The 23,850-nt window shown below is 51.9% G+C and overlaps 1 protein-coding gene across 5 annotated transcripts in view; it reads left to right on the top strand.

Moving 5' to 3' along the window:
- The window catches only part of FHAD1 (forkhead associated phosphopeptide binding domain 1), a 127,853-nt gene that overhangs the window by 94,861 nt on the left and 9,142 nt on the right, over nucleotides 1–23,850 (top strand). For 4 of the 5 annotated variants that reach the window (XR_007126988.1, XM_047728255.1, XM_047728253.1 and 1 more), the window contains 12 exons: nucleotides 271–378; nucleotides 4,502–4,675; nucleotides 6,618–6,843; nucleotides 8,006–8,090; nucleotides 8,629–8,735; nucleotides 10,518–10,677; nucleotides 11,862–11,994; nucleotides 15,269–15,398; nucleotides 16,465–16,589; nucleotides 19,096–19,188; nucleotides 19,611–19,831; nucleotides 20,316–20,481. Coding sequence is in view for 4 of the 5 variants with exons in the window: in XM_047728255.1 (XP_047584211.1) it covers nucleotides 271–378; nucleotides 4,502–4,675; nucleotides 6,618–6,843; nucleotides 8,006–8,090; nucleotides 8,629–8,735; nucleotides 10,518–10,677; nucleotides 11,862–11,994; nucleotides 15,269–15,398; nucleotides 16,465–16,589; nucleotides 19,096–19,188; nucleotides 19,611–19,831; nucleotides 20,316–20,481 (1,728 nt within the window). In the remaining variant the exon portion in view is untranslated. The remainder of the gene's footprint in view (nucleotides 1–270; nucleotides 379–4,501; nucleotides 4,676–6,617; nucleotides 6,844–8,005; nucleotides 8,091–8,628; nucleotides 8,736–10,517; nucleotides 10,678–11,861; nucleotides 11,995–15,268; nucleotides 15,399–16,464; nucleotides 16,590–19,095; nucleotides 19,189–19,610; nucleotides 19,832–20,315; nucleotides 20,482–23,850) is intronic. The other variant, XM_047728254.1, reaches the window with a different exon arrangement.

Here is a 23,850-nt window from a genome sequence, read left to right as displayed (position 1 = left end):
CCAAAATCCTGAACAACGAATAATCCTCTCTTTTATGTGGTGACTAACCAGACATGACCTTCAGGTTCTCAGCGCCGTGGCCGGTAGGCCAAGACGCCCACCCTCTCTCCTGTGAGCGTCCTGTTCCCTGACCCCTTGCTCCAAACCGTGACTCACCAGTCTCCATGATTACTAATCCTGGGTCTCCATGATTGCTAATCCTGGCTTCCCCCGTGGTGCCCCTTCCCTTCCTTTCTCGCTACACTCCCTCAGACCAGTTGTCACTTCCAGATTTCAGAGAGCAGCCTCACCTACGAGAAACACAAAGCGAAAGAGGCCATAGAGCAGGAAAAGAAGAAGGTGCAAGATCTGGAGAACTACATCACCAAGCAGAAGGAGGTGAGAATCTCAGGGGCAGCCACGGAGGCACCCGGCGCAGTTAAGAGCAGGGCTCTGGAGACAGGTGGTCTGGGTTTGAATCCCACCTCTGCCGCTTTCTGCCCATGCGACCTGAGGCAAGTGTCTTACCATCTCTGTGCCTACATTTCCCTGCTTATGAAATCCAGATGATGCCAGTAGATCAGCCTCATTGAGTGGTGAGGCTTGATTGCTAACAAGCTCATAAAACACAGGAAAATGTCCAGCAGTGAATGCTCTGTGTGTTGCCTGCCATTATTATTATGATGATGATGATTATTATTACTGTGAGCTCACAGCTGGGAAATGGAGGGCACAACTGAACCCCACACCGTCCCCCTCCTCTCCCTACTATCCTTGGACAGTGTGTGGCCTCAGCTGCCTGGGGTCGCAGAGGGTATGTCAGGAGGTGGGCGCCTGAATTTCTCATCACCTGGACAGCAGCGTCTCTGCCAGAACTTGTCCCCATGGGTGCTGTGACCTGCCCAGTCAAACCGCATTTACAGTTGTTCCTGGGGGGAGCAGACACCATAGGAGCACAGGCTGTTGTACGGGACCCTACCTTCGGCACCTCTGCATTGTAGGACAGAATTCACTCCTCCTGGGTCCCGACAGTACAAGGGACACACACACACAATGGCTCATATCACAAAAGTCAAGGCAAGGGATCAAATGCGCAACCTGACAACAGGGGGTTAAACTTCAATGCAGGTAAATACAATTTCAGAGGACTCTGAAGACCAGATGGGACAAAAAAGCTCTTTGCATCTATTCCCATCAATCTTAGATCATTTTCTTTAAAGCAAGATTCTCAAACATGAGCATGCATAGAGTCCCTTGGAGCAGGGGTGGTGGGGTGGCATGTAAATGCCCCTTTCCCAGACCTCACCCCCAAAGATTCAGATTCACGGTCTATGGGACGGACTCAGCAATCTACATCTTTAACCAGCAGCCCAGGTGTGCTTGGAACACTGCTGCCCCAGAGAGATGAGCGTCAGCAAACCAGGTCATCGTTATGGATCAGTCCCAGGCACCACTTTCTGAGGGACCTTGACCAGCTGGAGCATGCCAGGAGAAGGCAGACCGGAGTTGGAGCTGGGGGACATGATGCTGGACTTGCCAGCCGAGGCCGGCACACTTAGTGAGGGCAAGCCAATGCTGCGGGTCCTCGTAGCCCCAAGGGCACAATCTGTTCACACACAGCCTTGTTCCCCCAAATGATTCACCGTGGATCTTCCATGAAATACTTCAGTCAGGAGCAGGAGGAACGGAGAGATTAACATTTTTAAAGTGGAGTAGTCAGGACATGTAATGGATCTGGAATGAGAATAATGACCCACCCCACCCCCCCAAAAAAAAAGTTTATCACTGAAATCAGCAGTCAGTTTTCACTCTAACAGTTACAGTGAAAGGGAGGGCTCAGGTGGCTATGCAGCTCTGCAGAGGAAATGAACCGATGGGTGGCTGGTGGCTAGCCCCGTTCCCGTCCTCCACCCAGAGAGAATCCCTCCTGTGGATCATCAGAGAGAGGGCTCTGTCCTGCACTCAACACCCTCAACAGCCTCAGGGAAAACAGCGATGCCATCAGAGCGCAAAGTCTGGTGACAGCCCTCCAGGCAGCCCCAGGGCATCACACCAGACAAGGAGAAACGGGGACCCCCTCCCAGAAAGTCCCCATGTACCAGGAAAGACCAAGGAAGGACAAGGTCAAGGAACCCTCCCCCCGCAACAGAGAGTTGCTTTTTCACGTGCTGTTTTACTCCTCTATGTGGAAGAGCAATGGACGTAAGAGAAGAGGAGGAGAGTGGGGAGAAGAAAAAACGCATCCAGGCCTGGGGGCACAGTCAACTTTGTAGTCCTGTCCTTGAGTCAGCTCAGCTGAGCTGCTGGCAAGGAGCGAAGACCCCAGGCAGTGCATTCTGCCCTTGGGCAGCTTCAGGGCCATCAAAGAAACCGTTTGTTTGCTGTGGATTCTCTGGGACAGCTGGAAGGTTCCGCTGGGTGCTGCAGGTGACAGGCGGCTCCATGGGATGCCTGCCAGCGTCCCCGGGGGGTGGGGGGGGCACCTCCTCTGGCCAGGGCTGCCCACGGTCTGCACCAGGATTTCTCAGCAGCCGCGGTGACGTGAAGGCCCCGAAATAGAACCAGATGGACTTCAGTGGTGATACACCGGGAACGCAGCCGCTCGCAGGTGAGGCTTACAGGAAGCGAGTGACGAAACAGGTTTTTCTCATGTTTAAATCCGTTTCCCTTCCCAACTATAAAAGGAGCAACCGTTTACAGGAAATTGCTCCGAAGAAGACAAAAAAACTGCCCCTGATTTCCACTGAGCAGAGTTACCCCGGTGACATTTTGATCTGCTTCCTCCCAGACCATCTACACGTTGATCCTCATCACAGACATCAGCAAACCTGCGCTTATGACAGTAATTGACCCTATAACACTGTGCACACGGACCTGGACGCTGTATTTTAACCGAATGCGTTACAAAACATCTCCACGGCATGCAACGTTCTTCCACGACCTGCCCTGGACGGCTGGCTGGCCGGGGTTTGCACTGCGTTGGGTGGACCCCAATTTGTTGACCTGTCCCCTATGCTTGGGCCCCTGGGCTGTTTCTCACTCAAGTTAAAAACACTTGGCTGGACAGCCCCACGTATCAGTCCTTGTGAAAGTGTGCGGTTTACATCCTTAGGACGGATTCCCAAAAGTGGCATCGCTAGGTCACAGGGTGTAAACATGTTTGGCCTCTTGACACACATTCCCAAATGATCCTCCAAAAAAGGTCATACCAGTTTACCCTGCCAGCAGCCGAGGCTGAGCGGACCCAACACTACATCTCATGGACTACTGTTTTACATCAGATAAAATAATGTTTGTGAAAAGCCCTCATACGGTATGATTCCAAGTCTGTGACATTCTGGAAAAGGCAGAACTATGGAGACAGAAGGCCACGGGTTGGTGGAGGGGAGGGAGGACAACATGGAGCATAGGAGATTTTCAGGGCAGTGAAATTACTCTGCAGGATACTAGAAGGGTGGAAACGTGTCATTGTACATTTGCTCAGACCTGTCGAGTGTACAGCACTGAGTGAACCTAGCATAAACTGCGGACTTCTAGTGACTGTGATATGTCAGTGCACGTTTACCAGTTGGAGCAAAGGTATCTGGTGCGGGATGTTGACGATGGCGGCTCTTCCGTTGTGGGGGGAGAGAGCAAATAAGAGAGCTCTGTATTCTTCTCTCAATTTTGTTGTGAGCCCAAAAACGCTCTTTCAAAATAAATCAAGTAGAGGCGTCTGGCTGACTCAGACAGTTATGCATCTGCCTTCAGCTCATGATCTGAGGGTCCTGGGATCAAGTCCCACATCAGGGTCCCTACTCAGCGGGAGACTGCTTCTCCCTCTGCCCCTCCACACTCCACCCCGCTCATGAGCGCGCGCTCTCACTCGCTCAAATAAATAATCTGTTTAAAAAATAAAAATAAAGTCAAGTAAGTAAAGTTCATGAAGCCCCCCCCCCCCCACCCAGGACCAGTCACAAAGCTTCTATTCTTTGTGGTCTGAGGAGGGGCTCCTGGAGGAGAGTAGAATCTGGGGAGTCCAGGGCTGGCAGAGTGGATCCAGGAGGAGGGATGAAGTGCGCAAGGTCGACCTTGCTGCAGCCCAGAGGGAAGCAGGGAGGCCTTCCCGCCGGAGCCAGGGAGGGATGCAGGGAAGGGTGCTGAAGGCAGATCCTGGGGCGAAAGGGTGAAGGAGCTCAGCACATTTATCCTGGAAAATAGATTTAGAGAGAGACATGACAGCCCTCCTCAAATATTTAAAGGGCTGCCTCATAAAAGAGAAATAAAACTTACTCAGTGCACTCCAGGTGACAGAACTGAGCTCAGAGACCAGAAATCACAAGGAGACAGCCTCAGCTGGAGAGAGAAGAGAGCTCTATGACAATTGGAGCCTTCCAGAGAAAGCGTGGAGTTTGCGCTGAAAAAGGGACATTGACAGAATAGAATTCACCTCCTCTCTGAAAACGGGGGGCCGGGACAGGGACAGCTAGGGTAAATACTCATTCCCAAATTATTGTTAATTTGATGTTTGCTGTTTGTCCAGGAAATAGACTTAAAAGTGCAAAAAGAAGGCGTTTTGAATAATAAATTAAATGATGCACTGGCCATGGTAGAAGAGACTCAGAAAAGCAAGACGGCCGAGAGCCTAAGAGCAGAGAACCTCAGCATGAAATTAAATGAAACGTTAGCTGAACTGGAAACCACCAAGGCAAAAATGGTGAGTTGGTGCCTTCCGGGGACAGGAGAGTCTTTCCCTCAATGAAGGATCACAATGCTGGACCCATGGACCCATGACTTAGACCAGGGGCTCTCAGCCCGGCTGCTGCTGGCGCCCCAGGCTGGATCACCCTTTCTCGTGCACAGCCGTCCTGTGTATCACAGGGTGCATAACATCGCCCCAGGTCTCTACCTGCTCAATGCTAGTAGCATCCTCCCTCCACACGTGTCAGCCCACAGTGTCTTCAGATTTAGCCAAATGTCCTTTTGGGGGCAAAATCACCCTTTATTGAGAAGCACTGGTCTCAAAGGAAAGGCAAACAGAGGCTACAGTGCTCTCTCTCCAGGCATTCTAAGATGTTGTAATACAGGGTCCTCACAGGATCAGACTGAGGGACTGAGCAGCCCCAGACCTTGGTAATCAGTGACTATTCTGCAGACTTTAAGATAATGTTTTAAAATTTTAGCTCGGCATTCAAGGCCCTCCACCATCAGGGCTCAATACTGTACACATTTATCATCCATACATTCAACCAACAGGTCTGTGGGCAAGGACGTCATGAGGACTCATCTGGCCGAAATGCACAAAGTGAATGTGAGAGGGACTGGAGTTGGAGAGGCCAGCTTGGGCTGTGGCACATGGTGGCTGTGTCTATGGCCTGAGTCATAAGGAGCTGCAGACGCGGGGTGGCACAGGGGCGGGCAGGAAGGAGCGGCCGTCAGGACAGATACAAGAGAAATGGCAGGGCTTGAAAACTGATGGAGGGGACATGAGCAACAAGGAGAGGGAGGGGCTGGGCTTCGAGCCGGGGCACCCAGGGTGTGGATGGCCTGTGGGTGACATGGTGACAGGAATATGGAGGTCAGAGTGGCTTTTATTGGGGAGGGTCTGTCTTCTGGGGAAAGAATTCAGACTGAGGCGAGGGTGGGGCAGCAAAGTCCAAATATGCCCCAAACTTTTGGTGGTCCAGTAGATTTGGGGGAGAAAGCAGGATAAGACATCTCAGTGTAGAGGAGGCATGATCACTAAAACGGTGTGTGGGCCTGGGTTTCAGGATCAGGGGCTGTGACCCAACATGTCATCCAGGAATAAGGAGCAGGAGTCTGGTGTCGGGAGAGCCAGGAAGGAATGGTCGGAGAAGTAGGAGGGGAGCAAGGATGAGCATTGAGAAGCCCCAAGAAGAGCCTCAGGAAGGACAGGGCGGCTGCGGGAAGGGGTCCAGCTCCCCTCTCGGGGATGATTGGGAATTTTCACTTTTAAGAAATAGAAATTTGGGGTGACTGGGTAGCTTAGTTGGTTAAGCATACGACTCTCGATCTCAGCTCCGTCTTGATCTCAGGGTCATGAGTTCAAGCCCCACGTTGGCCTTCAAGCTGGGCATGGCACTTATGTTAAAAAATAAAAAGAAATTAAAGAAAGAAATACAAATTCATTCTCTTTTTCTTTTAAAAGTGTTCATTCTTTAAGTCAGCAAATACTTATTGAGCATTTAGGCCTAGGTACTGTGGCAGGGATGTAGGCACTGGTGCTGTGGGTACATTGGTAAATAAGGAAAAGTAAGTTTCTGCGCTCCTGGAGCTCCCATTCTAGTGGGAATGGTAAATAAAGAAATAAGATCATTCAGATGGTGATAAGCACGTCATGGAAAAAGAAAGCAGAAGATGGAATAGAAAGTGTCTTAGTCTGCTCCTCTAGACAGGCAGTCCAGGAAGGGCTTCTCTCAGGAGGTGACATTGGACTTGAGACATGAAACACGAGAAGGAGTCAGCCATGCAAGGAGCTGGGGGGAGGAGAGTACCAGGCAGAGGGAACAGTACGTGCAAAGGCCCTGAGATGGGTCCGGTTCCATGCCTGTGGGTGCAAAGGGGGCATACTGATATTGTCATCTTTGGCATCATGCCCAGCTCCCGAGACCGTGCTAATGACTTCCCTGCTTCCCCAGCTCGTCATGGAGGAGCGGATACAGCTGCAACAGCAGACAGTGAAGGCCCTCCAGGAAGAACAGGACTCCCAGAAACATGGATTTGAAACAGAAATCAGGGAATATAAGGAGCAAATCAAACAGCACTCCCAGACTATCGTGAGCCTTGAAGAAAGACTCCAAAAAGTGACCGAGCACCATAAAAAAATAGAAGGAGAGATTGCAACATTGAAGGACAGCGACCTAGGTCAGTCCAAAGAGAAGCTGCAGAAATCAGAGCGTTCAGGGCAGGTTCTGATTATCCCGTGGGTCCCCACATGCTGATGATGGGCCAGAAAAGGTCGCACCTCGCTTGAATGCTCCATTTTTCCCTGGGACACCATTTTCTTCCCATGACACAACAAGGTTAGGGGCCCTCGAGGCCCAGGTTAGACAGAGGTCACAACAACCGGACGGGATGTCCTTTGTGCCCAGCCAGTGAGCCAGCAGAGACGCCCAGGCTGCCAGGGGCGACAAAGCGGCCTGCCGCTGAGTGTCTTTTCCACATGAAAACATCCCGTGCAGGGCCTTTCTTTTTGCCCTCTGGAGTTTGCGACTTTGTCTAACAGCTTTTCATAACCAGCTTTAAAAAGAAATCCAAAAGGGGCTAAGAAAAGAACTCAGGGTTGTGAGCACATACTCGCCCTAAATGACCAAGGCGACGCTATGTACTGCGGAGATGCTGAGCTCTTGGGAGAGAGTTCTGGAAGTTGAGGTCTCGGGCCAGGGTTGCTCAGCCGCGGCATCCTGAATGCCAGCAGCACTCCCCACCCCAGTGTGACTACCAGAAACATCTGCGGACATCGCCAGGTATCCCCTTGCGGGTAGGGGGGCAAACTCAGCCCTGATTGGGAAACATGGTCCTGGTCTCCAGCCAGCTGACAAGCTGGCGGGGCTCACTTCATGCTTTCATTCACTCGTCACTCTTTGTTGAACATCTGTTAGGTCCCAAGCTTATTCTAGGCACTGGGGATTCTGTATGGACAGGCCAGGCCAGGTCCCTGCTGTTTATCAAATGATGGCCCTGACAGGTGACCCAGAAGGAAGAGGGCACCATGGCCCAGGCATGGAGCAAGACTCAGTTTCCCAGAACTGCCAGATTCAGTCCCTCCTATCCCCCTTTCCTCCCCTATAAGTGGAGTTCATGATCCCTTGTTCATTGAGTAGCTGGAAAGATTTCATGAACTCATGCATGGGGGTCCCATCCTGTCCCACAGAACCCATGGTGGGGCTCATTAGGCAGAGAAGGTGGCAGGCTGTAGGGAGGGTGGCTAAGTTGGAAAAGATGCAGATGTGTTTATAAGCCCCGGGGAAGGAGAGCAGTGGTGGCTTGCAGACTATAATGACACTCACGGGCTCCTCTGATTCAGCCCAGGAGGAGGTAATGCAGCGAGACCCCCCACCGACGCCTCCAGTGGACAGCAGTGTCAAAGACGAAGTGTGTGACACCTTGATGTGAGTACCTGAGGCGTGTGTGCACACCAGGCCAGAGACCACTCCCCCAACCCCCACTTCCGGCCACGTAATCGGAACCTGAAAAAAAGGAGTTGAGTCTGGGGTCTTCTCGCTGTCATCTGAATTTCTCTATCCTCTAGAAGGTCAGGATGGTGTCATGGAAAGATCTGGGTGGCTCTTTGTTCAGATGCCAACTCAGCCCTTTGCAGGTGTGTGGCTCGGGCAAGTCACACCCCCTTGGTGCACCTTAACTTAATCGCTTGTGAAGTAAGCCACTATTTGTCATCGCTCAGCCTTAGACTGAACCCAGCTGGGATCCTCTGTCTTATCTCCCTGTAATTTTTTTTTTTTTGACATGGAAATGAATTTTTGCTTTGAGAATTTTTAAAGAGCATGCTTCTCCCCCTTGCTGGGACTGGTATCCCAAGGCCCCGCACTGAAGGAGGAGCACTTTGTGATTCTAGCTGGCCCCTTCCAGGCACTGGGGATATCCCGGGGCCTGAGGTGAGCTGACTTGGCCTGTCTTTGTGAGTTTCAGAGGGGATCTGCTGACCGCTCAGAAGGAAATCCTATCTCAGCAGGAGGTCATCATGAGGTTAAGGAAAAACCTCACAGAAGCTCACAACCGAATGTCAGATCTGAGAGGTTTGTATGATTGCCTGCATCTCTTGACTTCCTGACCCACTTCGAGAAAGGAAAGAACAGGCTTAAGAAAGCTTAGCGTTAAAAATCCTGCTGACCTGCTTTCCTGGGTGGTCACAGCATTGGAGCATTTGTACCTCGGTCAGCAGGACAGATGCCCGATCAGGGAGCCGCGGGGACCATTCTCAGAGGGCTCAGACCTCTGCGTTGAAATGCAACTTTCTTTTTTGGGAAAAAATCCCCTTTTGCCTCAGAGGATTTGTCTCTGGAGGCAAAGTCTGGGAGGGAGGGCACAAAGCCCAGCACTCCCCATCTCTGGGACCTAGAACAAGGTACTCTCTCCTCGCCTCCCCTTCCTCTAGTATAAAACCATCTACAACACGCCTGTTTCCTAGAGCTGGCTGGACACAGCAGCCACCTACACTGGGGACCAAAGACCACGAACCAATCTAGCTGAAGGTTCCCACTTTGCTCTTTTTCTCTGCTCCCCACCCAACCCTGTCCTTTTGTTTCTGCCTCCCCTCTTTTCCTTCTTAACAGCCATCTTCCCCTTCCCAGCCCCAGCCTCCATCACGCCAAAAGGCACAGGCAGGCGGAAGTCAGGAGACAGAACTCCGTTTGGGGAAGTGGAGGGAGAGTGAGGAGACTCCTCTTGTGCCCATCTCGACCCCTGTGCACCCCCAAACCTTCAGTGGTATTTGCTCCCCCTATGGTTATACTCTCAATGCCCCCAGGACATTTATGGCTGAATTTTTCAGATTGATTTTTTTTTTTAAGATTTTATTTATTTATTTGACAGAAAGAGATAGCGAGAGAGGGAACACAAATGGGGGAGCTGGAGAGGGAGAAGCAGGCTCCCCGCTGAGCAGGGAGCCCGATGCGGGACTCGATCCCAGAACCCCAGGATCATGACCCAAGGCGAAGGCAGACAATTAATGACTGAGCCATCCAGGCACCCCAAAGAGTGATTGTTTTCATACTGAAGTATGAGAAAGTGGAGTAGAGAGGCTAGCAGGTCCAGTTCTAGAATTGGGAGACATTGGACCCGATTCCTGATCTGCTATTTTTTTCAGTCCCATGAGTTTCGGCAAGTGCCTTTACATCTCCGAGCCTGTTTCTGCCTCTGGGAAGTGGGGGCGTGGCCAGTAGCTCACCTGTAGGGTTGCTATGAAAATTTGGGGTGATGCAGGTGTCTCCGTTTGGGTTTTGCCAGAGGCTGACCCTGAGGTTATGCTGCTGCTGCCGGCAGTGTATTTGAGAGGTGATCCCAGGAACTAGCAGCAGTGGAAATGGACCAGAGGCAGGAAAGGGACGAAGGCAAAGAGCGCTGTGTTGTCCGGCAGGGGCAGAGCGGGCAGCTGGAGCTGAATTCTGCAGGGGTGAGAGAACTGGGCTGTGAATTCCAGTCTCACCTGTCTTAGGTGGAGGCCGGTGCACCTGGCAGACCCAGGAGCCGAGCAGACCCCAGAGGCCATAGAAAGAACACCCTTAGGCAAATAGACCTAGAGGCAGACAGCCGAAGGTCAACCAGGGAGCCCCAAAATGCCACAGATGCAGAGGCAGGGCCCTGACAGCTTCTGGAACACCGGGGTCAGGCAGAGATTTGCTGTCATTTGCTAAGACGCAGGAAGATCCCCATGGCTGTCACTAACGCTGCCCACCACCATGAGAATTCCTGGAGGGGGGACCCACCACATGGTTCTTATAGGCCTGGCCAATTGGCTATGGCCTGGCAAAGCCCCGAGGCAAGAGACATCCCCCCCACCAGCTTTCCTTCTCTCCCAGGGGAGCTTAATGAAAAGCAGAAGATGGAACTGGAGCGGAACGTGGCGCTGGTCCAGCAGCAAAGCAGCGAGCTGAGAGCACTCAGGGAAAAGATGGCGCAGCTGACCTGCCTGGTGGAAAGGAAGGACAGGGAGCTAGAGGTCCTCAAGGAGACGCTCAGGTGTGTGGGAAGGCCCTCCTGGTGTAGGGAGCCCAGACACCCCCAAGTGCCCAGGGGGCCTCGCACATGGAGGTCACTGGGTAAATGTTGAAGGGATGAATAGATGGATGGACAGACGGACGGATGGACAGATGGACGGAGAGCATGTATTTCCTTTATCATTTAAAACAGAGTTTGCTTAGTTCTGTGCCTCTCGAGCATTCCTGCCGAGTATTCCAGAGGACAGGTCTCAGCTTAATGCCCCTTCTTCAGGGAGCCCGTCGTCATTACCCTCTCTAAACACAGCCAAGGGCTCCCACACTGCCCGGGGTCTCTCAGCCCCTGCACTCCAGCGCTCTCACACAGCCAGGCTGCTGTGGCCTGTTTAGCTGTCTGCCTTCCCTGTAAGGACCCCCATAGAGACCTTGCCTGCTGTTGACTCCCTAGCATTCACACAGTGCCTGGCAGGCCCGGAGGGAACTTTGTAAATATTGATTGAACAAATGTATAAACTGGGGTAAAAGAAGTCAGCTTAAAATAAATGTGAAATTTCATTGTCATTCCATGGATTAGGCTAAAAACTGTATGTGACTTTGCAGTTTCATCCACAACTTATCCTTATTTTGACATAAGAGGAATGTTTTCTCCAAGAAAGGTTGAGTAAAATCCATATCTTGTGACTACCCTGTAGCTTCATATGCCTCATGGCTCCTGGCCAAGACAGATTCACATGGTGGTAAGAGACACAGGCTGCCCGGATTCAAAGCCGGCCACCTCCACCGGCAAGCTTCATGACCACGGGCAAATTGCTTGCGTCGCTTCCTTGCCTGTGAAATGAGGCAACCAGAGCCCCCAGCTCATGGGACTGTGATGAGAAATAGAAGGGTCAACACATACAAAGTGTTAGAAAGAACAGACACACAGTGGAGACCCCAGTAAGTGCCCCAGCAGGTGTCCCGCAGACTTACTGTGGGAACAAGGGCGGACAGGTGTCTGCTGCCCTGGCATTGATTTCAGAAGTCCCCTGAAACTAAGTACTCTAGAAATCTGTGGGCAGGGCACTCGAAGACCTGAAGGCTTCAGTGACGTATACAAATGGAGTTCCTTTTTCCGTTCTGCCAGTGGTTCCAAAGGTCGCTTGTGGTTCCTGGAACCTCAGGTTGCCAGCCATTCTGCTGGCCAGTGACTCATCTTCTCTCCCCTAGGGCCTCCCAAGAGAAACACAGAGTCCAGCTGTATAAGGAGAAGGAACAGAAGCCCAGGAATGCGGCCAAGATGTGTGACATCTCAGTGCAGATAGAACCGGTCCACACGGAAATTCTCCTGAGCAGTCAAGAGGTGAGCACCGCAGGGGCCTGGCCACGCAGGGGCGTGGCGTTAAAAAAGGGCCTGACGGTGCCTGTCTTTGCTTCTGAAAATATTTTCATTCTAAGTTCCAAAAATGTGGCTTGCTTATGGGAAATATACGCGGTAACAGCGGTAGTCCCCCCACCCCCCCACAGCCACTGGAGGTCACGTCTATCGGCAGTGACTATGCCCCAGCAGTCCTTTTCCTCACAGAGACTGCCCACCCTCCTCATACAGGCGTGACCCTGCAGTGTGCGAAGGTCAGCCTCCGCTCCAGGCTGCCTGGGTTCCATCCCGGGGTGGGACTCCTGCACCCAGAAACACTGACCCCAGGGAGATAATTGTATGCCGACTGGCTTGTCGGGGAAAGTAAGAGTCATAACAACTACCACCACGTGGGGCTGTAGAGAGAGAAATTTTATTTATGCACAAAACACACACAACCTATATATGCATGTTTATTCAATAGAACTTTTTGCAAAATAATGGTATTAAGCCACGTATATTCTGCAATGTGATTTTTTTCCCACCGAACACTGTATAAAAGCCATCTTCTTTAGTAAGTATAAAAGAGCCATTCTGTTCTTTTAATTGGGTACATAGAATTTCACTGCATTCCCTCATCCACGCCGGGTTCCCCGTTGATGGACATTGATGATGCTGTGTCTACTTTCCATGCTGTTATAGTTAATATCCTTGTGGGTGTGTATGCAGAACAGATTCCCGGATGTGAAAATGCTGGGTCCAGAGGGCATCCCAAATTGTGCATGATAGGGCCAGACTATCTTCCCAAAGAACTGTACCCGTTCTGCTCCATGCTTGTCTTGCGGTGGCTCCTCTCGGGGTGCCTGCCCAGAAGCCTTTGCACGCCCGGATGTCTCAGCTGCACAGAACCCAGGGAGCGTGTCTCCGAGTGAGAACAGCCTTCACCACGCTGCCCCCGAAGGTGGCCCTCCCACTCTGCCCTGCAGCGGGGGCTGTGATGCCTCCAGTTGTCCCAGGAAGGCTGACTGCGGGGGGCAGTGGTTCCTCGAGGCCTCCGCTTTCCTGGAGTCCAGGAACATCCTTTTCCTCTTTGCTTTATGAAACTGGAGAACAGGGCATTTCAGTAATGGGCTTTGGATTTTCACTTGGAAACAGGGCCAAATGTGTCAGCTTGCCTTCCTGCTTTCTCAAAGATGCCATTCCCCTGCCAAACAGCAGTGAGCCAGGGCCGCACACAGCTTGAACGAGAGGGCTCGGCGGCCCAGCCAGCTGTCCTTGGCACCATCACTGTCCAGAGCACCTTCACAGAAGCTGAAGGTGCTCGGGGCAACCCCAGAGGTCCCGAGCCCTGCGCTCTGCAGGGCCAGGAGTGAGGTTCGCTCCTGTCTCAGACCTGTCGGATTCCCAAGCTCTCTGCGCAGGACCCAGCCCATACTTGTTCACTCGTCCAACAACCACTGAGTGTCTGCTGTATGCCAGGCCCAGGGCTGGGCACAGAGGAGGCTGCAGACGGCTCCTGCTCACACCAGACTCCCTCCAACTCCGCACGGGTTTGCTAGAACGGACTGTCCATGGGACACCGAGATTATAGTTTCCCTATGAGGCAGCATTAACCGGAGAGGATGGGGGAGGGAGGCTGCAAGATAAAAGGAAAAAAGTATTTGTTCTTTCTCAGATCGGCTTTCCAAACTCAGGCCACTTCCTGCTTCCTAAGCCAGAGAGGGTCAGAGGGCTTCAGAGTTGTCTGAGAAAGAATCTCCATTTTCTTCTCTAAATAAGCCGATTCCCAGAAGAGCACTGAGTAAGGGTCACATCGAGCTCAGGCATACTCTGCAGATAGAATAACGGCCCTCACCGAGCCTTGCTGCTGTGGCTGCCCCACCCACAGGTCAGTAGACCCTGCCCTCCCCTCCACACTCTTATACACACACACACACACACACACACACACACACACACCCATTCCGGGGGCAAACATACATCCTCAAAGACAGCAGGGTCAGTGTAGAATCAACCCGAGAAGAGTGGACCAGCCACGGAGACTATCAGCAGGCTGAAGACAGTGTCAGGGTCGAGTGAGGTCCTACTGAATGCAGCCACGGGTGGAGAACCCCCTTCCTTTTGCTGCTGAGCCCTGGTCCCAGCCAGAAAGCTGGAACAAGCTCCTTCCCACTCCTGTTTCTGACCTCATTTCATTCAGGCTCCGTAATTGTTAACCAACTACCAAGCTCGGGCACAGTGTGGGCCCTGGGAACACCACAGTCTCCAATGGAGACAAAAGACTTTGCTCTCACAGAGCCCATGTGACACATAGAGTCTAGTACTGGGCTTCAGGGGGCCCTGAACCTCCAGAATCTGTATGCAAATTTTTAAAATATGTATTTGAGAGAGAGAGAGCAGCGGGGAGGGGCAGAGGGAGAGGAAGAGAGAGAATCCTCATGCAAACTCCCCACTGAGTGAGGAGCCCGATGCAGGGCACAGTCCCAGGACCCTGAGGTCATGACCTGAGCCAAAATCAAGAGTCAGACACTCAACCAACTGAGTCACCCAGACACCCCGTATGCAAATTTTTGTGACGCTAGGAATTTTTCCAAAAGTTGCAACCTTCCATTCTTCTAAATCTGAAAGGTGCACATGACCCTTAAAAGAGAGAGAAGACCTCTCCTTGTCTATGCCCTTCATAAGCTCTATGCCAGCTCTGTGCCTGGTGGCCGGCATATTGGAGAGTGCAAGAAGTGGAACCTGCCCCTCATCCCGGAAATTCTGTTGGACAGTGGAACCTCCAGAAGTCTCAAAGGAAGGTCTCCCTTTCTCCAGACCAACCGGGAGCCAATCTATCAAATTCCCCCTAGCAGATATTAAAGAGCCATCCTTATTGGCAGTCAAGAAGAAAGTACCATGTGTTCTTATCTAAAAATGCCCCTCCTGGAGCAGAATTTGATGTGATTATTCTGAGGCAAGACCCAAATGACAACAAATGGAAACCCAAGCTGAGAAGAATATTAGAAGAAAATATAAAACACAGGGAGGGAACAGAGAGAGGGGTTTTATTCATAGATATGCTAAGTAGGTAAGAGGGTTGGAAATCTTCCTAGATGTGACTTTATATTTGAAATGAAAAATTTAAATTCCTTCTGCGCTGACTCCCCTTACAGTAGCTTCCAAGGTACTAAGTGACAGGGTCTCTGCTAGTCATGAGTTGTACGTGTTTCTTGGAATATAAGGCAGAGAGAGATTCTGACCCCTAACAGAGCTGTCCTCTGCACCATTCTGGCTACAGGAACAATCCTTCAGTGATCTAGGGGCCAAGTGCAAAGGGTCCCGACATGAGGAAATCATTCAGCGTCAGAAAAAGGCCTTGTCTGAACTGCGTGCACGAATTAAGGAGCTCGAGAAGGCCTGCTCATCAAGTAAGTGCTCTCCCTGCTGGTCTCCCTCTCCCTGCTCAGATCCCTGAGCCCCAGGCTCTAGAGGTCACTCTGGGCACTGACACCCGGCCAGGACCACCGTCTTCTGTCCCATCACTTCATAACCGAAAGGACGTTGTAATACAAGGAAAGATGGCAGGCATGATCTCAGAGTCAAGGGCAAGCCTTGATCTTAAATAAATGGGATTTCATGAAAAACTCACCACATTGTCCTTTTTCTTATTTCGCTGTGGCCTGGTGGGAACTTTGTCATGGACTAACAGTGCAAGGATCAGCCTTGGGGAACCTCCTAGAATACTCTGTTTAGAAGGGATGGCATTCTCAAGACACTGCACCTGCTGCTGGGGGTAGTGCTGGGCTAGGACCCAGAAGCCGGGGTTCAAGTTCCATCCTTGTTCCTGTGGCTGAGAGTTCACCCTCCATGTCTCGGCACTGGCTCCTGAGAGGCCCCAACCGCCTACTAGCTATGTGTGACCTTGGACAAGCCATTTACCTGTCTAGGCCTATTTCTCACCTGCCAAGGGAGGGTGGTAGAGATCGGCGCGGGCCTGCAGAAAGGTCCAGTAAACAGCATCTGTGATTTTTTTCTTTTTTTTTTTTTTTTAAGATTTATTTATTTATTTGACAGAAATCACAAGGAGGCAGAGAGGCAGGCAGAGAGAGAGGAGGAAGCAGGCTCCCCGCTGAGCAGAGAGCCCGATGCGGGGCTCGATTCCAGGACCCTGGGATCATGACCCGAGCCAAAGGCAGAGGCCCTAACCCACTGAGCCACCCAGGCGCCCCTGTGATTTTTTTCTTAAGACTTTATTTATTTAAGAGGGGTGGGGGGCATGAACTGGTGAGGGGAGAGGCAGAGGGAAAGGGAGCAGCAGACTCCTGGCTAAGCGGGGACCCCAGCACGGGGCTTGATCCCAGGACCCTGATCATGACGTGAGCTGAAGTCAGAGGCTTAACCCACAGCCACCCAGGCGCCCCGGCAACTGTGATTATTACATGCAATAACTTCTTCCTGACCCTTTTTTTTTACTTTCAATTATTTATTTTATAGATCATAAGGACCCGCTGACTGAATCCTATCTAGACTTAAAGACGGTCAGAATGGAAAAAAATGTCCAGAAATTATTGGACGCAAAACCTGATATGCCAACTCTCTCAAGAATAGAGATTGCAGCGGTAACCAAAGAAAGTTTCTCTCTGCAGTGACACGTGGAGAGGGTGGGCGCGAGGGCAGACGCTAGCCGGGTGCCCTGGCACGGCCGCGCACGTCAGTGGTTCGGGGCCAGGCCTCCCTGGGAGCCCAGCGTCTGCACCGCCTGCTCGGGGCTTTGCCGAACCAGCAGCCCCAGGTCTGAACAGAGAGGTTGCTTTCCATTCATGCCCAGCGTGTTAAATCATGGTACTGACAGTGGTCCAGAGTGGTGTCTGGCGGGCCCTCCTTTCCACGTGATGTGTTATATATATCTTGCAGGAGATATTCAACAGGCTGATTTTTAACATTGTGCCATGAGTTTGCCTGAAGTTTGCTTTTCACAGCAAACCGAGAAGCATGAACACATAAAGAGTAGCAGTAGAGACAGAGGGACCCATGTCAGAATGCCAGCCTGGCCACCTGCGTGACCTCGGGCGGGCTCCTAGCCTTCCTAGAGGTGGCTGGGTTAAGTGCTTATCCCCACATCTGGCTCACAGCAAACACTTAATAAGTGATAGCTGTTAGGATTGTTTAATGATATTTAGATAGTGTCCCTCGAGAAAAGCTTCCTTTCTTAAGGGAAATAGTTTTATTTGCTAGGATTTTCAGAAGTGATTTGACCGTTATGTTGAAGGTGCCCTGTACCCTAAATGGATATTTGATGGGCGCCTGATTGATTGACACTTGACAATGGACACCTCAGGTCAGCGTCAATCACAGAACCCGCTGGGCATGGCTTGCTGCCACAGCGGGACCTAAACCAGGCAGGGGCTTTCAGAAACCCTAACGAAGTCATCATGCTGTACCAACATTCCCCTGCACAGTCTCTCCAGACACTTGCTAGGGGCGTGGGTCTTCAGGAATGTGTTGGCTTCTGGATAAGCTCTCGTGCTCTGAGGTTGGAAGTAGAGGGGCAGTCTCCAGGTGGGAGCTCAGCGGGCTCTCATATCCTGACCTGCTTCCAAGATTTATCTTCCCGCCTAGCACAGACCCTATGCCACGACCAACACCACAGAGCAGGAGAGCCCCCAGCCCGCTCAGAAGACCTCAATCCTCCAAGGTCGCCAATAATGGAAATTAAAAGAAGAGAAGGAGTAGGAGGAAGGCTCGCTGACATCTGGGCTAAGCCATCGTTTATCATTTGGCCCTCCCAACAGCCTTGTGTTGGGGTTACTATCATAATGCCCATTCTACAGATAAGAAAAGTTAAGACTTCAGGCAGCCAAGTATGTCACCCAAGGTCACAGCATAATGACTGATGGACCCAGGCCTGTGTCTAGCTCCCTGCTAGTCTGCAGAGAAGGGCACGGGGACTGTGTGATCGAACATTGTAGATTAGACTCTGCCTTAGGTCACCATCAGGAAAAGAAGGGGACCCCGGAGCGGGGTACAGAGGACACCACCCAGGGCTGGAGATGCTGAGTGGTAGTTCATGCTCTGTCATTGTCAGATCCCCTCCTTCATGCTCAGCACTAAGACATAGAGACAAATAGCCCACGCTTGTCTATCATAATCACTTTCTGAGCCTTTACATTTTGTAGTTGGGTTTTTTTCATCTCAGAGGTTTACAGTGGAATGCCAGCAAATGCTGCGGGCCAAGAGATGCTCGTGGCGAGCACTTAAAACCCAGTTTGCTTTTTAGGGAGATTTATTATAGCTATTTGTGGTCCTTCAGACTCCCTGATTGGTCTGGTGGCTTTTCCGTCCAGTCAGTAGGGACTTTCAGCAGCCGGCTGGCTGAGAGGGTGGTCGTGAGCGCACAGCTGGGAACACCATTGGGCATTGTTTCTGGAGTGGGTCTGAAGGGATGCTCGGCCAGCAGCTTCCAGCACTGGGAGAAGGTTTGGCCAAATTTGGTGACCGTATATTTTCTGTTGCCTAAAAAATGAGATTCCTTTAATAAAAGGAGGAAAGCTATTTTCTCTGCCACTCTGTATCAGGCGCCATGCTGGGCACAAGAAATGGAATAGTGAGCAAGGAGCAGCACGACCTCTGTTTTTATGAAGCTTGTCATCTAGACTAGGGTTCCTCAACCTGAGCACTATGGGTATTTGGGGGCAGGTAATTCTTTGTTTGGGAGGCCATCGTATGTACTGTGGGATGGTTAGCAGCATCCTTGCCCTCCACCCTCTGGATGCCAGTAGCACTCCCCACCTCAAGCTGCAACAACCAGAATGTATCCCGGCATTGACAAAGGTCCTGGGGCATGCAGGGGAGGGTGGACGAAATCACCCTTGACTGAGAGCCGCTGGTCCAGAGGGAAGACAGACAGTAAGTAACCAGAGAACAAGGCAAGTGAGACTCCCGCTCTGAAGGGTGGGAGCACAGTTACCAGAAAGCAGTTGACAGAGGAATCAGACGGGCTGGTCAGGAAGTGAAGCGAAAATCAGCTCTCTCGAGTCATTCTTTGGTAACCACGGTATTTTAGCTCCGGGACAGAGACATTCACAATGGCTTGCCAAGGGAGTTTTCACCTCTTTTTCATTTCAGCCTCAGAGTGGCCTTGCCAACTCAGCCGTCCCGCCCATGGAAAAGTCAGGGAAAATGGATGTGGCTGAGGCTTTAGATCTCAGTGAAAAGCTGGTAGGTACCTACAGCACCGTCCCCTCCCATCCCAAACTGGGTCCCCCGCAGTCACCGTTAACCTCCGGAGAGTATAACTAAACAGCAACCTCACACGTGTATTTAGTTGTAATAATAGCTCCGCAAGACCCATCTACTCTCCCAGCATGGGTCAGACATGGCATAGTCCAATTCCTTGAAAAACTAGGCAGTTAGAATGAATGTTCATGCCTGCTGTCACTTTTCCTCCTGGTTCTCAAAAAGGCATAGAGTAAAGGGATGTGGAGTAAATGAAAGTCCTACTGCAAAGCCCAGCGGCTCTGGCTTCCAAGCACAGCTGTGCATTGCAGAGAATGAACAACACAGAATTAGATGTTGGCTTCCTCAAAGCAGCCACCAGCAGCCTGGGCCAGGCCCCTTACCAGCCAACGCTTTCCTTACAGTACATGGACATGAGCAAGACACTTGGGAGTCTGATGAACATCAAGGACATGTCCGGTCACATATCCATGAAATACCTCTCTGCCAAAGAGAGAGAGAGAGTCAACCAGCTCCGACAAAGGGACCTCGATCTGGTGTTCGATAAGATCACCCAACTCAAGAACCGGCTGGAGAGAAAAGAGGAGCTTTTGAGAGGATACGAGAAAGACATTGAACAGCTCAGGTACTGCGCAGAAAGGGCCAGCTGTCCGTTCTCACGGCTGAACCTCAGGGCAGGGCCAGACACAGGTCCGGGCCAGGCAGAGGACTTGGGGGAGGGGAGCAGAGGCTGCAGGTGCGGGGGGCAATGACTAGGGCCCGACAGAGGCAAGTCTGTCCGTGAGAAAGCAGCGGCCAAGGTGCTCAGTGTTCATTCTGTCTCTCCACGAACAAGCTGCACCTCTTACGAATCTCGACTTAGAGCTCCCCTTACATATTCCAGTGGCCGCAGTTCCCCTGTGCCCTCCCTGGGAAATGGGGGGGTCTGGCGGCATACCCTCCTGCTACACTAGTACACAGTGGGCTATTCATCCTACTATCTACGCCCTACATCTGCTCGCCATCAAGCCACCAAGTTAGCCGCAGACAGAAGCGTTCTGAGACCCTCCCAGGTTGGGGACACAGTTGAGAAAGAGGGGAAACCAACTGTGTCTGTCCCGTGCGCTCAGGCAGAGCAAAGTGTCCATGCAGATGTACCAGTCGCAGATGGCGAAGCTGGAGGACAGCATCTACAAGGAGGCAGAGGAGAAGGCTCTGCTGAAGGAAGCTCTGGAGCGCACGGAGCACCAGCTGCACCAGGAGAAGCGGATCAACAGGGCCATCCGGCAGCAGAAGGTGAGGGCTTCTGGCCTGGGGCAGAACCTCGGAGGCTGCAACAGTGAAGGGAGGGCCCAGAGGGTGCGGGCAGCACAGAATGCATCTGCCGAGGCAAAGGGAGACGACAGAATGGCTTTAGCATCTCAGACGCGCCTAGCATCAGATCCTAGCTCTACCACTTAACTGTGTCACCCCAGGTGGGTTCCTCAACCTCTCTGAAACTCACAGTCTAGCTCCTCTGTATCTTTTTAAATCGTAGCTATTGTTTGAATTTTTAGGTTCTTCCAGGTGGTAGGGATACATAGATGAACAAGAGATCTGCGAATTAAGATTTGGGTTCACTGTTCTGAGTGCTGGGAACATAGGTGGCATCTAGTAAATATCGGATGGATGGATGGAGGATGGGTGGATGATGGATGGATGTCCTTGAAGACCAGATCCTTTAGTGCAGAACAGACAGGTAAAGAGCTAACTTCAGGATGATTTAAGGATTTAAAGTCCCTGCCTAATGGGTGCTCAGGCTGTGGCACCCAGAGGCAGGCACCCAGCCAGCCCAGAGCACTCCAGGCCTGCTTTCCAAGTGGTGACACCTACACCGATTTGCAAAGGAGAGTCAGAGTGTGTGTACCAGAGGCATGGGCGGGTGTGTGTTCCGGGCTCTGAGAACCCTGGAGGAAAGACAGGAGGAGGAGAGATCTGTCTCACAGCGTGAACTGGGTAGAAACATCTCCTTGAGAAACCAAGATTCGAGACTCAGGCTGGTGATTCAGCCCAAGCCACCTCCACCCCTCGCCTTGTTATCTCCTCTGTCACACGGCACAGGAGTCAGTCCTGGGTTCAGACCCCCCACTCGCTAACTCTGTGGCTTCCTGCAAATCCAGTCCCCTCTCTGAGCTTGCTTCCTCACCGGGAGTTGGAGCTGAGGGTACCTGCCTTGCAGGGTTGTTGGGAAGGGCTGCTCGTGAGGCAGGCACCTTCCCTGTCCAAGCTCTTGCCGGGTGAACTCACGGGCCATGTGGTTTCAGAAGCTGAGGGACACTTGTGCTGCCTCTAAAGCATCAGCCCAGGGCCTGTGTCTGGGCAGGTGGACGCTGCTGTCCTCCACGTGGCCAGAGGACTGCCCTTGTGGTGGCTGGGGCAGGCTTTGCCTCAGACCCAGGAGAGTCACGGCTGACAACCAGGCACCATGACCCGCACCCAAACAAACGCTTTGGAAGTGCCCCAGCAGACCTGGGCCAGCCCGGTGGTCGGCAGAGTGGCTCTCCTGTCTTCTCTGCAGGTTATACCCAGGAGCCCTCACTCCTGCACCCATTTCCCAACCAGACTCTCCCTCATTCTTAACTCTTGCCAGAGGTAGAGTAGGTCTCAAGGCTAAGATCAGGCAAACAAGGAAAATTACCACAGCTGCCATCTCATGACCATCCAAAGGCACCAGGCGCCCCCTGGGCCTTGCCGCCCCAGTTGGGGTTACTAATGCCTTGGTAGCTTGGCCGGGTTGCTCTGATGACCCCCTTTTACAGATGAGGAAACTGAGCCTCGGAAAGTTCAGAGACTTGCCCAAGTTCACACTGTCCCTGGTAAGCGGAGCTAGACCGGTCCCGGGACCTCTGACCCTAGTTCCTGTGTTCTCTGCTGGCCTCTCTCCATTCTTCTTGTAAACTTTGGTTTTCCTGACTCAGGGCTGTGTGTTTGCACATGCGTGCTGGCGTGTGTGCAGGAGTATAGTGTGCACATGTATGCGCTGTGTGTTTCTGTGTGTGTGTTTGTATGTGCGTCTGCATGTGTGCGTGTTTATGTGTGTGTTGCCTGCATAAGCTCTAAGGAGGCCAGGCCACAGAAGGCTCTAGAAGGACACCTCTTCCCCAACCAGGAGGCGCCGGTTAGATCGGTTCCTTGCAGGAGGCTGCCTTCCTGTATCCTGCAAACCCTCCAGACAACAGGCTCCCTGGCCTGTAGCCCTGGAGATGAAAGCAGCCACCCTGCTCTCAGGGAGCCCCAGATGCGGGGTTTCTAGCATCCATGGCTCTGAATTAAACATCACAGGCTTCAGGCGAAGGACAATTTCCTTTCACACCACGCAAAGTCAGGGAGAGCTGGGCCAGTGACAGAGCTCCGACTTTTCCTTTGATGTGCCCTCTGGAGAGGTCACCCCTCTTTTAGATCCCCCCCCATCCCGGTCCTCCCCAGGACTTGGCAGGCTAGTCCCCAAAGCCAAAACACCAGACCACAGAATGGGACAGCAAAGGGCCCAAAAAAGGCCATTGTCCTGTGCTGGCTAAAAATGTAAGGAAACCTGCGGATTTACATAATCAGGCTCTGCATGCATTATTCATGAGCTGCCTCATTCACGCACAATGCAAGGGCCTTGCCAGCCTATTGGACACTAGACCTCCTTCTGTGCGGGAGGGTCTAAGACGGCCAAGTTGAACCTGCCTTTGTGCCCCCAGAAGAGCTGGAGCTGGGAACATTCAAATTTAGGAACTTCACAGTTTAGGGAAAGGTTACGAAAACTATAGCCACAGTCACGGCTGCACTGATGGCACCGTTCACTAGCACTTCCCGAGTGGCGGGCACCTGCCCCATGCTGCACGCTTCATCTCTCTCATGGACCCTTCGAGGGATGCTGGCGCCCGGCCGCCCATTCAGAGAGGCTGGCAGAGAGCAGCGTCACCTCGCTGCCCCGCAACAGAAAGGGGACTACCCCTCCCCAGCCACGTGCCCTCCCCAACTCCAGTCCGCTTCTCCACACCTGGTGCTCTCTGCACCTCCCTTTCTAGGAGCCTCCCTCCCTTCATCCTCCATGCGCCATCCTTCCTGCCGTTTTCATTCCAGGGCTTGGATTCGCATTTAAGGTTTGTTATTAATACGTTCTCAGAAATTCCTGTGTGTCGGGAAATAAAAACCCGTAAATTTTAAAGTTTTGCTGGATTCTAAAGGGAAATTGATATGTCTGTCTTGGCCACAGTTCCTGCCAAGGAGTGTAGCCGTCCTTTAAATGGAAGTTCAAGGAAAATGGGATTCCTTTTTGCTTTAAGTTTTACACCTGACATTTTCACAAGGACCCTTAATGTTTCCAGTCTCATGTATAAAAGTTCACCCATTCATAGAGAAGCGGTGGTTGAACCACTAGGTAATGAAATTACTCCCTTTGAGCTCCAAACCAGTACCCTCAAAAAAAAAAATGTTTTTCAAAGTAAGATGTAGTTTTTAGTTTGCATGTTTTAACATCTCTTCACCAAGCTGAACTTCCTGGAATCATACTTCCACGCTCATACCTTTGGCTGTGATGGTGAGACTAGATATGAAAGCTTCAGGGCTGGGCATTCCCAGAGAACCTTGCGTTCATCCACTCTGAACTCGAGTCCCTCCATGGGACAGGGGAACAAT

The sequence above is a fragment of the Lutra lutra genome, chromosome 4 (assembly GCF_902655055.1).
Source record: "Lutra lutra chromosome 4, mLutLut1.2, whole genome shotgun sequence".
NCBI classification, from domain to species: domain Eukaryota; kingdom Metazoa; phylum Chordata; class Mammalia; order Carnivora; family Mustelidae; genus Lutra; species Lutra lutra.
The sequence above is the reverse complement of the archived record's forward strand: the minus strand, read 5'-3'. Positions and strand labels throughout refer to the sequence as shown.